The 15,965-nt window shown below is 34.4% G+C and overlaps 1 protein-coding gene and 2 long non-coding RNA genes across 3 annotated transcripts; all 3 read left to right on the forward strand.

Moving 5' to 3' along the window:
- Positions 1-309: 309 nt before the first annotated feature.
- Positions 310-3,738, forward strand: LOC116015133 (receptor-like protein Cf-9). Its single transcript, XM_031255146.1, has 3 exons — positions 310-789; positions 3,052-3,413; positions 3,528-3,738. Exons 1-2 carry the CDS (start codon positions 315-317, stop codon positions 3,411-3,413), a joined length of 837 nt encoding a protein of 278 aa, XP_031111006.1. The 5' UTR covers positions 310-314; the 3' UTR covers positions 3,528-3,738.
- Positions 3,739-4,187: 449 nt separating this feature from the next.
- LOC116015135 lies at positions 4,188-5,567 on the forward strand. Its single transcript, XR_004097557.1, has 2 exons — positions 4,188-5,186; positions 5,458-5,567. It is a non-coding gene; the product is annotated as an uncharacterized LOC116015135 (long non-coding RNA).
- A 7,682-nt stretch (positions 5,568-13,249) lies between these two features.
- On the forward strand, positions 13,250-13,550 carry LOC116015134. The gene is made up of 2 exons (XR_004097556.1): positions 13,250-13,395; positions 13,518-13,550. It is a non-coding gene; the product is annotated as an uncharacterized LOC116015134 (long non-coding RNA).
- Positions 13,551-15,965: the final 2,415 nt, after the last annotated feature.

The raw sequence follows: 15,965 nt of genomic DNA on the forward strand, positions 1-15,965 counted from the left end.
GAAATCCTGAAAATCTTAGTTAAATTATGCTAAGATTACTGATTGTGTATACTTTTTTTATAAAAAAATAAAAAATAAATTGATTGTGTATGCTATTATGCTAAATATAAGAGAAGATGAAATAAAACAGTATAGTTATAATATATATGTTTAACTCTTAAGGCAAAAAGTGTGATGATAAATAGAAATCTTGCTAGTCTTCCCATTCCGGCCTTGAAGACAAATAATAACCCTATCTATAAATATGTAGGCCTATTTTGATAAAATCATATACACTTTCTGCCTTCAACTTTCTTTGCTTGAAATCTAGGAAAATGGGTAGCCAACTTCTTTTGATACTTGTAATACAATGTCTCCTCTTTTTAATTTCCTTTGTTTCCTTATCTACATCTGCATTGTGCCAAAATGATCAACAGCTTGCGCTACTCCATTTCAAACAATCCTTTACTATAGATCCAATAGATTATTGTGTCCGGAGTTCCATTTACCACAATTCCTATGAAGGTGTCCAGAATTCCTATCCAAAAACCATTTCTTGGAATAGTAGTATTGATTGCTGCTTGTGGGATGGAGTTACGTGTGATGAGTCCACGGGCCAAGTGGTTGAGCTTGATCTCAGTTGCAGCCAACTTCTCGGAACAATTGATTCCAATAGCACTCTCTTCCACCTCTCTCATCTACAAAAGTTAAACCTTGCAGGGAATCGATTCGATGGGTCATTCATTTCACATAAATTTGGGGACTTTTCTTATTTGACACATCTCAACCTTTCAAGCTCAAGATTGTCAGGTCAAATTCCTTCAAAAATCTTACATCTTCCCAACTTAATTTCTCTTGATCTAGGTGAATCTTTCTACTTATCTTCTCTTTTAGAAATTGGAAATCATGATTTCATGTTTCTCCTTCAAAATGCAACACAATTAAGGGAAGTAGTTCTGGATGGAATACCCATCCATTCATCTATACCACCTAATGTCTCTTCTTCCATAGCAACTTTGAGCCTTTCTTACACAAAATTACAAGGAAGTTTGCCCACAAACATCTTTCACCTCCCAAATTTGCAAAAGCTTCTTTTACAAGGCAACGAAAATCTCTCAATTCACTTTCCAAGCACCAGATGGAACAGTAGTTTGTCTCTCTCTTATTTGGATCTCGGCGGTACTGGATGTCCTCCAAACATTATTGAATCTCTTAGGAATCTTAGCAGAGTCAAGTATTTGGGTTTAGCAAATTGTGGATTAAGTGGTAAAGTTTCAGAGGCTATTTTAGATCTTGAGCAACTCACAGCATTAGACCTTTCTGGTAACAGTTTGGAAGGTGGCGTTGCTGATTTGCTTATAAAGCTCTGGAGGTTGAAAAGGTTATTTCTTTATAGTAATAGCTTCACTGCCCAATTTCCGTCCTCTATCACCAACATTACTCAACTGGAGGCCTTAGATCTCTCATACAATTCATTATCTGGAACAATACCCTCTTGGCTTTTTAATCATTCTACTCTATACTTTCTTGACCTCAGTTCCAATCAACTCCAAGGATCCATTCCAACATCATCACTTTCAAAACAAAAGAATCTGATCATCCTTAACCTTTCATCCAACAATTTCAGCGGTACTGTAGAGCTCAACATGTTCTCAAACCTCAAAAGAATAATGGTTCTACGTCTATCTAACAACCGCTTATCACTAGTCTCCAATCCCAAAATCAATTCTACAAGTTGGCTTGAAAACCTCATTTCCTTGAGTTTATCCTCATGCAATTTGACAAATTTGAATTTTTTAAGAGATTCAAAGTACCTTAGGAATCTAGATCTTTCCAACAATAAAATACAAGGAAGAATTCCGGAATTGGGTTGGTCCAACAGTACAAGTTGGCTTGAAAACCTCAATTCCTTGAGGTTAGCCTCATGCAATTTGACAAATTTGAATTTTTTAAGAGATTCAAAGTTCATTGAGTATCTAGATCTTTCCAACAATAAAATACAAGGAAGAATTCCAGAATGGGCTTGGTCAAACTGGCAGGACACATTGTGGTATCTTAATCTATCCCACAACCACCTCACCAGTGTGGAAGGAATTCAACTTCATTCAATTTTTTTTATTGATCTCCAATTCAACTTGCTAGAAGGGCCACTTCCTATTCCATCATCTCCCTCATTAAGCTATTATTTTGCATCACAAAACAAACTCAGTGGTGAGGTGCCTTTCACTGTGTGCAATTTAAGCCAAGTTCAAATTCTAGACTTGGCCAACAACAATTTAAGTGGTGCAATCCCGCAATGTCTTGGAAATTCTAGCAAGTTTTTGGAGATATTGGATCTGCATAACAATGAATTTCGTGGTTCTATTCCTTCAACTTTTTTCACTTCAAATCAGTTACATACTCTTAATTTGAGAGGAAATAAGTTGGAAGGAAGAATTCCACAATCCTTGGCCAACTGTATTAATTTGGTAGTTCTTGATCTTGGAGAAAACAACTTGAGCTCCATATTACCTGAGTGGCTCTTAACACTCCCAAAATTACAAGTACTTAGTCTGAGATCTAACCACTTGCATGGCACCATAACCACTTCACCAACCAAAAACCTGTCTTCTCAACTAAAGATCATTGATCTCTCTCACAACGAGTTTACTGGGAATTTGCCGGTTAGGTTGTTCAAGAGCTTTATTGCTATGAAAAATACCGATGAAGCTAGAAAGTCACCAAGTTATTTTGGGGATGAAAATGAATACTACTACAAAGACTCTTTGGTGTTGGAGTGGAAGGGAAATGAGTGTAATTTTTTAAAAATCTTGACTGTGTTCACGACCATTGATCTCTCAAGTAACAACTTTGAAGGGAATATTCCGGATGCCGTAGGACAACTTATTTCCCTCCGAGGTTTGAATTTATCGCACAACATGTTGATTGGTTGTATCCCCCGTTCTTTTAGAAAACTATCTGTGTTGGAATCATTAGACCTTTCCTTAAATCAGCTTGTTGGGGAAATTCCAAAGGAGTTAGCACCTCTTACATTTCTCAGTGTTTTCAAACTCTCTCATAATCATCTTACAGGATGCATACCAAAGGGGAATCAATTCAATACATTTGAAAAGAGTTCTTACGAAGGGAATGATGGCCTACGTGGATATCCAATGACAAAAGATTGTGGGAATGGTGTCTCATCTCAACCACCTACCCTAGAAGTGCTCCATCAAGAAGACAATGTGAGCATTTTATACGGGTTCACTTGGAAAGTTGTGTTGTTGGGCTATGGTTATGGCACTATTTTTGGAATGGTAATGGGGAGTCTCATGCTTTTAACTCGAAAGCCCTTTTGGATTATCAGAATTGTTGAAGAAGAAGGATACAAAATTATGAGGAAAGGGAATAGGAAGAGGTCAAAGACACCAAGGAGTGGAAGAAGAAGAACATAGGTATGGTAATTACTAAATGTTTTGGTTATGATCCTTTTTTTTTTTTTTAACATCCAATGATTTTGACTCTTCAAAAAAAAAAAACATCCAATGATTTTGGGTTTATGTTTTCAGGGCTTTAACTCTACTTTGATGCAAAGGACGGACTGCATTTCAAATTCAACACTAGTAGATATGATAGTTGAAATAAATTTCACTTCATATAATGACTATTGGATTATGTTTTAGCTTTATTTCACTTCAAATCGCAATAAATGTTATCTATAAATAGTAAATTGTTTTGAAAACTAGCTAATTTTTTAATGCAATTTGATTTGCAATTACTTAATAACATGTTCAATAAGTTGTTATTTATATTGTAGACTTGTAATTGAAAACTAAAGGACTACATACATTTTAAATAGTTGCTAGTCACTGATAAAGGCTAATTATAATACTAGAACAAGAAATGACAAATAAAAACATATTCTTAAAAATAGTTGCTAGTCACTGATAAAGGCTAATTATAATATTAGAACAAGAAATGACAAATAAAAACATATTCTTAAAAATAGTTGCTAGTCACTGATAAAGGTTAATGGTTACAAGAGTAGTTCAGTTAGTGCACGCAAATTCTATCATAAACCATGATCTATCATAAACATTGTAAACGGTCTAATTCATATTATGTATGTACATTGTAAATATTTTTATTTTAAAATAGTATGTAACTTACTTTTTTTTTAAAAAAATAATACGGAGTATTTCTTATATTATAATTCACAGTTAAAAGGAAATGTCAAATTGACCTTTGAACTGGTTATGCCTTCTCATCATCATGAATTTACTTTAGATGATCCGAATTCTTTGAGTGATTTATGCAATAAGGTATATAGAATAGCTAGCCGTCTTCAAGAGAATATTGTGGTTCAAACGTCTCGTGGTATTATGGGCAACATTGCTTATGACTTGCATCTTGAGAGTGAGGAGATAGTACGTTTCTTAAATATGGAGACCATCGATACTTCTCTTTTTCAGTTCTTTATAAGGTAATAAGTTCTTTATTACTATTTGTTCATAATACTTTAAATTTATTTATCATCATAATTTTTAGTAATATATATACAATTGATTGTGTGCTTGTAAATAGAGAGGTCTTTACAAAGATTTTGGTTTGGGATAAAAAACCACGTATGACTTCTTAGATCCACATTGTATTAAACCAAAAATGAATAGCATAGATGAGAGGATAACGTATATAAATGACATCATAGGAAATGAACAGAAAAATACGTAATTAGCTCCATATGTTCTCAAGTAAGTATTAATTACGGTTTGCCAAGGACCTTGTAGTCCAGTGGCATCAAACCCTTCCCTTTATATGGGAGGTGGTGGGTTCGAGCTTCAGTGGAGGTAATACTGACTCTTCTGACTCTTGAACTCTAATAGAGTTAGTAGTATTCAACAAAAAAAAATATTAATTACGGTTTAAATAAAAGTACTTATATATAATATACTTCTATTACATATTATATTCACTTACAACTAATAAATTACTTATTTGTAGTGGGCATATTGGATGTTGATGGTTGTTTGATTCAATTGGTCAAGGACCATGTGCATGTGGACATTAAACAGATAATGAAAACGTATGTATAATTAATAGTTATTATTAATATAGTGATGCCAAGTATTTACATATATTTTATGTCTTATATTAATAGGTGTCTTACCACAACAAGCATTTTGAAGGGAAAGAAATAAAGTCATTCACCAAAATAGATTACATGTTCAGTAAGTACGTAGGTCGTACACTTTGTAAAATAAGCTTATTGTTTTTTATTTATAAAATTTATTAACTTTATTGTAATTCAAATGTAGTGTGTTAAACAAAGAGGTAATACCGAATGTGGCTATTATGTAATGAAATTCATGTTCGAAATTGTTTCCAACAACATATACAAAGGAATGGATAAGGCAAATAAATTAAAAAAAAAATATCTTTCTCCTTTTAATTTTAAAAAATACTAGCTTATTTATTATTTATCTATTTTGAACTTTGTAGTCTTTGTTGAAACAAGGAAGATTGCCCTACACTCAACAAGAGATTGATGAAATTAGAGACAAATGATGTAATTAAGTTCCTTATTGATGAATTGGTTACTAAAATGCTTCCTTATTAGTTTCAAATTAGTGTATGTTTATTACATTGATGTTTATTAATTAGTTTGATAATAAATTGTGTTATTTATTAGTTTTAAATTAGTTTATGTTTATTATATTGATGTTTAGTTTGATGAATTGTGTCATTAGTTTGATGAATTGATTTTTATTAGTTTTTGATGGTTATTAGCTTGAAGATTTTTTAGTTTGATGAATTAATGTTTATTAGTTTGATGAATTATATTGTGTTATTAGTTTGATGGTTATTAGCTTGATGTTTATTAGTTCATTTTGAATGTAAAATTGTTGCACAGGTTATGAAAGTTGATGTGATCGAAGTGTAAATTGTAAAACTGCACAGGTTTTGGTTGCAATTATATATATACACACACACGAAATCGGTTCTTAGCCAAGAACCGACGTTGTAGCTTATATATGGGTTATCGACGCGATGAATTTTGGCACTAAAATAATAGTCAAGGAGCCAAAATTGGTACTAAAACAATAGTCGTGGGACCAAAATTGGTAGAAATTAAATATGTGGATCAAAATTTTCATTATGCTAATAGTTGTGGGACCAAAATTGACATATGCTCCTATTTTAAGGAAAATGATACATGTACTCTCATGGAGTAAAACCCCCGCCATGTGTCATGATTTGATTTATAGAAGATAAAGAAAATAATAGAAGTTGTGGTCCACCAATTTTTTTTGGATGCATATGACACCTTCGCTGGGAGTAAGAAATGGAGTATAAAATGGGAGTATGTGCAGTATTACTCTATTTTTAATTAGATTAACACTATTAATTCTAAACCATTAGAATAACATCGATTAGAATAAACAATGAGAGAACCATTAGAATGCCCAATTCGAAAACCATTAGGAAACAATTAGAAACAATCCATAAATAAACAACCCGGCTTTGCAAGAAAAAAACTAAACTTTTATTCCTACGCAGTGCGATGAGAATACTAGAACGATTATCTAAACTTAATATGTAAAAAACATTATCAGGCTTACCTCCTTGTCGTGAAACACACATTCGTGGCACTTTATATTGTCGCTAACATTGCGGTCTGGCATTAAGTGCGTTCGCACACACATGAGTTTTATGGCACTAGATCGAGGTTTGCATGGTGTAAGCTCGTTTGCCAGAATGAACAAAGGCGCCATTAACAAATGCTTGAATTCTACTATTCAATTCAGAAACCAAAGGGCATAACGAATAATGAATGTGATCGCAAACCAACAACTGTCTATTTTGAAACCTAACCAAGTTACAATATAAATCATTAAATAAACCAAACCCTTAATCCAAAAGACGTCTACATGTATCGGCAACTCTTCATATAAACTAATCTAAACAACATCGTTTATCCATACTTGTTGGGCGAGAACTTTTCAACCACGATTTTGTTTTCCTATAATTAAGATATAAGTATTCCTTCTTTCTTTTACCTTTTCACATTAACATTCCCACATTAACTGAAAAGTCACGTTATTCCTATATTGGTTGTGGCATGTGAATTGAAATTTAACAACCTCCATGGCTCAAATTAAATAATTCTCATGCACACATAAGTTGACTCCTTATTTTCAATCAATATAATTATTCATTCTTTCTTTTAGCTTTTCAAATTATTGTACCATTTCCACATTGACCCAGAAGTGTTGCTATATTGATAATGCCATGTGAATTGAAATTTAACAACCTCCGTGACTAAAATTTCCCATTTCACTGTATCCTACCAGTGGGCCTGGAAGGTAAGCTGATCAAATGGCTAAGAGCAATGTATCTTTGAAGAGAACATGGTGAGTTCAAATATCCTTTCTATTTTTTGTGAAAGAATGTGTGAGAATTGGTAGGGAATGATGGTCCATTTACTTCCCCATCATTATATGTTCCATTTGGTTCCGGCCAACCAAGATCTTGTCATCTTTGTGCCTTTTTATTATCTTTCCCCACACCCACAACACATGGGATTGATAGCTACTTCTCCCTTTGTTGGAAGATTGCTTTTTCTACTGCTCAGGCTGTTGGAATATTTTAAAATTAATTTTAGTAATTAATTAGGATGATTATTTTATAATTATTTTAGATTTAGTTTGTTAGAATTATATTAAATTTAATGTTTATCTTAGTTTGTTAGTTAGGATTATTTTATCATATTCTAAATAATTATCTCAATCATGTGGTTGTAATCTGCTTGTTAATGGCTATTTAAGGCCATTGCAGGCCAAATGGAATATACAGTAGAGAATTTTTGAGATAGAAAACTAAGTGTTTTCTGAAACTCGGAATGAGTTCGGCCGTGATGAGTGGATCATGGCAAACCTGACTTATCAAGGAAATTACCATCCTTGTGGCGTCATCCCCGGTTTTTATCATCCCCGGTTTTTATCGTTCTACAGCCGAACGTGGCAAACCGTTATACATTAAAACCCAAAAACAACCCTTTACCCAACCTAAATTAAACCTTCCAAATCAAACTCACCCAACCGAATAAACCATTTTAAAATCCTTTTTAAATTAGAGTGTGAAGAGAAGATCGGGCCAACCAGATTTGCATCACAGGCTCTCTTGTTGCTCTAGCCTCTAATTTTCAACCATTGTATTATCTTTATGCATATTTATAATCAAATGCAATTGAAGGAAACCACGAGGTGTTCCGAGCCATTCTCCATCAATCAATCATTCTATCTTATGGTCTGAAGTTGTTCCAAGTGAAATTATCACTTATGAGAATTGAACCCGAGTTATTCCTAGAATCATCCCCACAAAGAAGCTCCTTTGTCACTTGAACTACCCTTTAGGTTACTTCTAATCAATATAATTATTCACTCTTTCTTTCACTTTTTTCACATTAACATTTGAACATTTCTACGTTTATCCAGATTCACACTATTGTCATATTGATTGTGGCATGTGAATTAAAGTTTAACAATCAGCACCATGCTAAAATTCCCATGCCCACATAAATTGACTTGGTATTTTAAATTAATATAATTATGTATTCTTTCTTTTACCTTTTTCACATGCATTATCATTTCCGCATTGACTGAGAAGTCACACTATTACCATATTGATTGTGACATGTGAATTTAAGTTTAACAACTTCTGTGACTAAAATTGTTATACACGCATAAATTAATCCGTTATTTTTAATTAATATAATTATTAATTATTTCTTTTACCTTTTTCACATTAACACAAAGAATATACATTATTGTCATATTAATTGTGGCATGCATGTAAATTGAAGCTTAACAACCTCTTTTGTGACTAAAATTACAATGCATACATAAATTGACTTGAAATAAGTTGATATAGCAAATTAGGTCAAGTATTCACTGACCTTTTTATTTTTTTTTATCTTTGCCGTAACTAGGCTATCATATTATTATTACCTCTAATTTGAAGTTAAACACTAACAGCATGTTTGGTTCACGGAATGAATTTTGAGGTAATAGGAATGTTATTCCATAAGGAATGGAATAGGCAAGGAATAGAATAGAAATTGTATTCTGTTGTTTGGTTCGTGGAAGGAATAGACTTTCAGAATTATATTACAGTGTTTGGTTACTTTAAGGAATAGAAATGAAATATGTTTTAAAAGACATAAATACCCTTATGTAGTAGTAGTAGTAATAATAATAATAATAATAATACAAAAACAAAATTATATATAAAATAATTATTTTTAAAAAACACACAAATGAGAGTTTTTGATCCCACATTGGTAACTCAAGAAGGGAAATTCATTTGAGCTTCTCTATATAAGATAATCATTGCTTCTATTTTAAAATTAACAACATGATGCCTTAAAGAGTCAAAAGCTCCATCATTTAAGGAGCCTTAATTGCTCTTAGTTGCAGCCGACTTATCGGAACAATTGATTCCAATAGCACTCTCTTCCACCTCTCTCATCAACAAAAGTTAAACCTTGCAGGGAATCAATTCGATGGATCATTCATTTCACATAAATTTGGGGACTTTTCTTATCTCACACATCTCAACCTTTCAACATCAGGATTGTCAGGTCTAATTCCTTCAAAAATCTTACATCTTCGCACCTTAATTTCTCTTGATCTAGGTGACATTTACTACTCTTCTCTTTTAGAAATTGGAAATCATGATTTCATGTTTCTCCTTCAAAATGCAACACAATTAAGGGAACTAGTTCTCGATGGAATACCCATCCATTCATCTATACCACCTAATGTCTCTTCTTCCATAACAACCTTGAGCCTTTCTTACACAGAATTACAAGGAAGTTTGCCCTCAAACATCTTTCACCTCCCAAATTTGCAAAAACTTTTGTTGAAAGGCAACAAAAATCTCTCAATTCACTTTCCAAGCACCAGATGGAACAGTAGTTTGTCTCTCTCTTATTTGGATCTTGGCAATACTGGATGTCCTCCAAACATTATTGAATCTCTTAGGAATCTTAGCAGAGTCAAGTATTTGGGATTAGCAAATTGTGGATTAAGTGGTAAAGTTTCAGAGGCTATTTTAGATCTTGAGCAACTCACAACATTAGACCTTTCTGATAACAGTTTGGAAGGTGGCTTTCCTGATTTGTTTATAAAGCTCTGGAGGTTGAAAAGGTTATTTCTTTATAGTAATAGCTTCACTGCCCAATTTTCGTCCTCCATCACCAACATTACTCAACTGGAGGCTTTACAACTCTCAGACAATTCACTCTATGGAACAGTACCCTCTTGGCTTTTTAATTATTCTACTCTATACTTACTTGACCTCAGTTTCAATCAACTCCAAGGATCCATTCCAACTTCATTTTCCAAACAAAAGAAGTTGATCTACCTTGACCTTTCATCCAACAATTTCAGCGGTACTGTAGAGCTCAACATGTTCTCAAACCTCAAAAGAATAATGTTTCTAAGTCTATCTAACAACCGCTTATCACTAGTCTCCAATCCCAAAATCAATTCTACAATAAGTTGGCTTGAAAACCTCATTTCCTTGAGTTTATCCTCATGCAATTTGACAAATTTGAATTTTTTAAGAGATTCAAAGTTCATTGACTTTCTAGATCTTTCCAACAATAAAATACAAGGAAGAATTCCAGAATGGGCTTGGTCAAACTGGCAGGACACATTGCAGTATCTTAATCTATCCCACAACTACCTCACCAGTGTGGAAGGAATTCAACTTCATTCAATTGAATTTATTGATCTCCAATTCAACTTGCTAGAAGGGCCACTTCCTATTCCATCATCTCCCTCATTAATATATTATTTTGCATCACAAAACAAACTCAGTGGCGATGTGCCTTTCACTGTGTGCAATTTAAGCAATGTTCAAATTCTAAACTTGGCCAACAACAATTTAAGTGGTGCAATCCCGCAATGTCTTGGAAATTCTAGCGAGTTTTTGGAGGTTTGATAAGTGCAAAATATACCACTTTTATAAGGTTATTCATGGATCGTTTAGTATACAAGTTAAAACTTTTATAAATGTTTTAGTATTAAATTGCATTAGAATGCTTTATATTGTCTTAAGTACCCATTTCACACATCATGAATTGTTTTGTAGGTGAAAAAGGAGCATAAAGAAGGAAAATGACGTTAGTTTGGAGAGGAAACCCAAGGAACATGGAAGAACGAAATCAAAAATAATCAACGAAGAAAGAAAACCGAAACAGGCGAAGAAACAGAGCCTGGACGCCGGCTGGACGCGCGTGCGTCCAGCCCGCATCCGGCGTCCCGAAGTCACAACTTCAGAGAGCTCTCTGATGGACGCCGGGGCGGACGCGCGTGTCCACCCCGCGTCCATCAGAGGGCCGCAAAGTCCTGCAGTCGCAAATGCAGATGCGGGGCGGACGCCCGCGTCCGGTCGCGCGCTGTAGCGCGCTCGGCTGGACGCGAGGCCGGACGCGCGTCCGGCCCGCGTCCAGCGGTTCGGCCAGTCCATTTTGGGCGCGATTTTTGGGATAAAAACAGAGTTTTCTTCTGGTTTTTTCATTCCGAATCCATCCCACTTCAATTCCACACCTTAGAATATTTCTCTCTCTAGGATTAGCCTAGAGAGATCACTCCACATTGCAATTCTTAGGTTAGATTAGAATTAGAGAAGAATTCCATTGTTCCAAGATTGTGATCTACATTCAAGTTCAAGATTAAAGTTCAATTTCAAGTTCAAGTTCAAATTCAAAGTTCAATTCCTAGCTAAGTCTTCCTTTTAATTTCTTGTCATTACTTTTACCTTTTGCTATTTCAATTTCAAGTATGATTAGATAGATCTTTGTGGATTTGGATTAAGCAATGTTATATGGATATTCTTGAGCTTTGAATTGATCAATTAGGTTTTGCAATTGCTTGATTATGAGTTTGATTGTGTGAGTGGTGATCCACTTTGACTCTTGTGTAGGGGTGATCAACCTATATGAGAGGTGTTTGGAGAAGGAGTCTCATCTACGAGAGTAGAGTTACTCCTTAGCCTAGCCTAGCACATTTCCCTCTCACCTTTGAGAAAAGGGAGAAGTGGAAGATAAGAGGCACATAACGTGTTTGACAAAATGCCTCTCCTAGCCTAGTGATCACAAGGATGACATTACGGTCTAAGGAGTGAGTCCATTGACCATGAGAGTGGCGGTGGTGTTGGTGACCTTATCTCATTTTCGTTAGCTAAGTGTTGCTAGCCTAATATCTTAGGAAATCAAGGATACCTATATGAGTTGCAAGATCCAAATCCTCCTTTCCAATTGTTTGTTTCCAACGTTTTGTTCCTTATTTTCATTATGTTTAATGCACCCTTCTTACTATGTTTGGGTTAGCTTTCAAACACTAAACACTCTTGTGCTTAACCCCCTTACCGCTTGAATTCCCTCCTTGCCATCCTTTGAGAACGATACTCGGAAATCTTTCCGTTTTAACACCTATTCCTTTCCATCCACCGCTAAACACTACACTTATCAAGGTACTGGATATGCATAATAATGAATTTCATGGTTCTATTCCTTCAAATTTTTCCACTTCAAATAAGTTACATACTCTTAATTTGAGAGGAAATAAGTTGGAAGGAAGAATACCACAATCCTTGGCAACCTGTACTAATTTGGTAGTTCTTGATCTTGGAGAAAACAACTTGAGCTCTATATTCCCTGAGTGGCTCTTAACACTCCCGAACTTACAAGTACTTAGTCTAAGATCTAACCACTTCCATGGCACCATAACCACTTCACCAACCAAACACTAGTCTTCTCAACTAAAGATCATTGATCTCTCTCACAACGAGTTTACTGGGAATTTGCCGGTTAGGTTGTTCAAGAGTTTTATTGCTATGAAAAATACCGATGAAGCTAGAAAGTCACCAAGTTATTTTGGGGATGAAAATGAATACTACTACAAAGACTCTTTGGTGTTGGATTGGAAGGGAAATGAGTGTAATTTTTTAAAAATCTTGACTGTGTTCACGACCATTGATCTCTCAAGCAACAAATTTGAAAGGAGTATTCCTAGTGCCTTAGGACAACTTCTTTCCCTCTGAAGTTTGAATTTATCACACAACATGTTGTGTGGTAGTATCCCCCGTTCTTTTGGAAAACTATCTGTGTTGGAATCATTAGACCTTTCCTCAAATCAGCTTGTTGGGGAAATTTCAAAGGAGTTAGCACCTCTTACATTTCTCAGTGTTTTCAAACTCTCTCATAATCATCTTACGGGATGCATACCAAAGGGGAATCAATTCAATACATTTGAAAAGAGTTCTTACGAAGGGAATGATGGCCTACGTGGATATCCAATGACAAAAGATTGTGGGAATGGTGTCTCATCTCAACCACCTACCCTAGAAGTGCTCCATCAAGAAGACAATGTGAGAATTTTATATGGGTTCACTTGGAAAGTTGTGTTGTTGGGCTATGGTTGTGGCACTATTTTTGGAATGGTAATGGGGAGTCTCATGCTTTTAACTCGAAAGCCCTTTTGGATTATCAGAATTGTTGAAGAAGAAGGATACAAAATTATGAGGAAAGGAAATAGAAAGAGGTCAAAGACACCAAGGAGTGGAAGAAGAAGAACCTAGGTATGGTAATAACTAAATGTTTTGGTTATGATCCTTTTTTTTAACATCCACTGATTTTGGGTTTATGTTTTCATGGCTTTAACTCTACTTTAATTTGATGCAAAGGACAAACTACATTTCAAATTCAACACTAGTAGTAGTAGATAAGATAGTTGAAATAAATTTCACTCATCTGTTCATATGATGACTATTGTATTATGCTTTAGTTTTACTTCACTTCAAATCGCAATAAATGTTATCTATAAATAATAAAATCTTTTGAAAAATAGCTAATTTTTTAATGCAATTTGATTTGCAATTACTTAATAACATGTTCAATTCGTTGCTTCATATTATATTGTGGACTTGTAATTGAAAACAAAAGGACTACATTTTAAATAGTTGCTAGTAACTGATAAAAGTTAATGATTACTAGAGTAGTTCAGTTAGTGCACACAAATTCTATCAGAAACCATGATCTACCATATGCATTGTAAACGGCCTTGTTCATTAGATTATGTATTTATAGTTAATAGTAGTATTATTTATAGTTAACATAATATGTATATGTAAATAAACATATATAATTTGCCAACTGGAAGTTCATAATTTGTTTAACTATATGTACATAACCTAGACAAGAACCACAATGTGCATGGTAAACCCTTATAACAATTGATTAATGCATATAGTATGGCTGGGGAACCGTAGAGCTAGCTTAGGGAAAAAGCAAATGATTAAACAAACTGAATTTAAGACAAGCTAATAATATTCCTCCCTCTACAGAATGCAACCACAAAGGAAAAAAAAAATATTGAGAAAATGATCATTCCTTCATTCCTTCTACTACAATAAACAACAAAAATATGCAAGAAAAACAAACAAATTAAAACCAAGCTTTGCGTGAAATGGTACAAGCTAAGCAAGCAGCAATGTCGTCTCGCTATCTTCAATTACTTCATTTCATTGTATCTCCATAAGATTACTACATAACAGAATTAAAGGCCGGCCTTCACCTGCCATTTCTACATGCTTTATGTCATCCCACCATCACCATAGCAAAATTATAAATGTCACTTCCTAAGCAGCCATTCGTAGGAGACTCATCACGAAGTCTGATGCGCAACCTCGTACTTCATAGAAAGTAATCTGGTGTTCTTCAGGTTACATCTGTTGGAGGATACAGTAGCTAAGCATGAAAGAGCCAAGGGCTTTTATGTACATACACATTAATTCTGTTAGCTTTCTTCCCCGTCATCCTATATATACATTGTAATCATTCTGCATTTGGCATTCATTCATTCTAATCAATACATTAGTTCACCATTTCCAGTAGTTCACCATTTCCAACTTCCTTGCTTACTGCTACATTCCAACAACATCTAGCTCACCTCTCCTCCGAGCTGCTTCAAACTGCAATCACCATAGTTTTAGACTCAATATTTCGTTACATAATCTCATATCCTTTCAAATAAAGGATGGGGAAGAGAGACCTGAATAAAAGTGTGTCCTTTGCAGTCATCAATTTCCACATCGGTAACAATAATTAGGAGCACTGAATATGGTAACAACTTTCTGGTCCTGCAAAAGCAATGTAAATGGATCTCATTCTTGATTCTCCCTAATGAAAGTTACATTGAGAAATTTAACATTTTTCTCAAGGAAAACACAGAATTCAGAAAATATGTGCTGATAAACATATTCTTTTAATTGGAAAATTAAAAAAAAAATGGAAAATTGAAGTAAACGAAGCTTTGCTTATAGGCAAATTATTACATGAGCCCAGTTATATCCCTCCATAACCAGCTGGTGTGCTCGAGCAATAAGCTTCAAGCTGTTAGTATGGTTAAATTGCTCTTCACTTTTTGGGGATCAACTCATCAACTTAGTCCAATATAGCCATGGCATATTTCTTTAAATTTTAGTTATTTTGATGGAGTTAAGTACTATACTACTTTTCTTGCAGTTCTGAATATCAAAAGTTGAGTTAGAAGAAGAAGACACACACCCACACCCCAGCCAGTTTGGACAATAGCAATGGAAGTATCAAATACATTATGACTTGCACCCCCTCTTTGTAGTTATTTTTTCAGATCACTCTTGAAATTGGCATAGAGTTTTAGAAACTCATTCTATACCAATTATCATTTACCAGCACATGTGGGAACCTAAATTGTTAACCATTTAAAAAATGGTAAAACAGGAAGAAATATCGATATTCAACAGGCACATTGTTGTGCCTTCTGATAAGTGCAAAAGATGTCATCTTTATAAGGTCATTATCGGATCGTCTAGTGCACAATTCGTTGCTTTTGTGTTTGATTTGAGCCCTTTATTGCGTTAGAATGATTGACATTGCTATTAGATCCCGTTCCACGCTT

This window comes from Ipomoea triloba, chromosome 4, assembly GCF_003576645.1.
Source record: "Ipomoea triloba cultivar NCNSP0323 chromosome 4, ASM357664v1".
NCBI classification, from domain to species: domain Eukaryota; kingdom Viridiplantae; phylum Streptophyta; class Magnoliopsida; order Solanales; family Convolvulaceae; genus Ipomoea; species Ipomoea triloba.

Bases quoted from the DNA above. Each gene is read 5' to 3' on its own strand.
- LOC116015133 (XM_031255146.1), top strand. From the start codon at position 315: ATGGGTAGCCAACTTCTTTTGATACTTGTAATACAATGTCTCCTCTTT. The intron at 790-3,051 runs GTCAAATTCCTT...ATCATCTTACAG, and splicing joins TTCAAGCTCAAGATTGTCAG to GATGCATACCAAAGGGGAAT.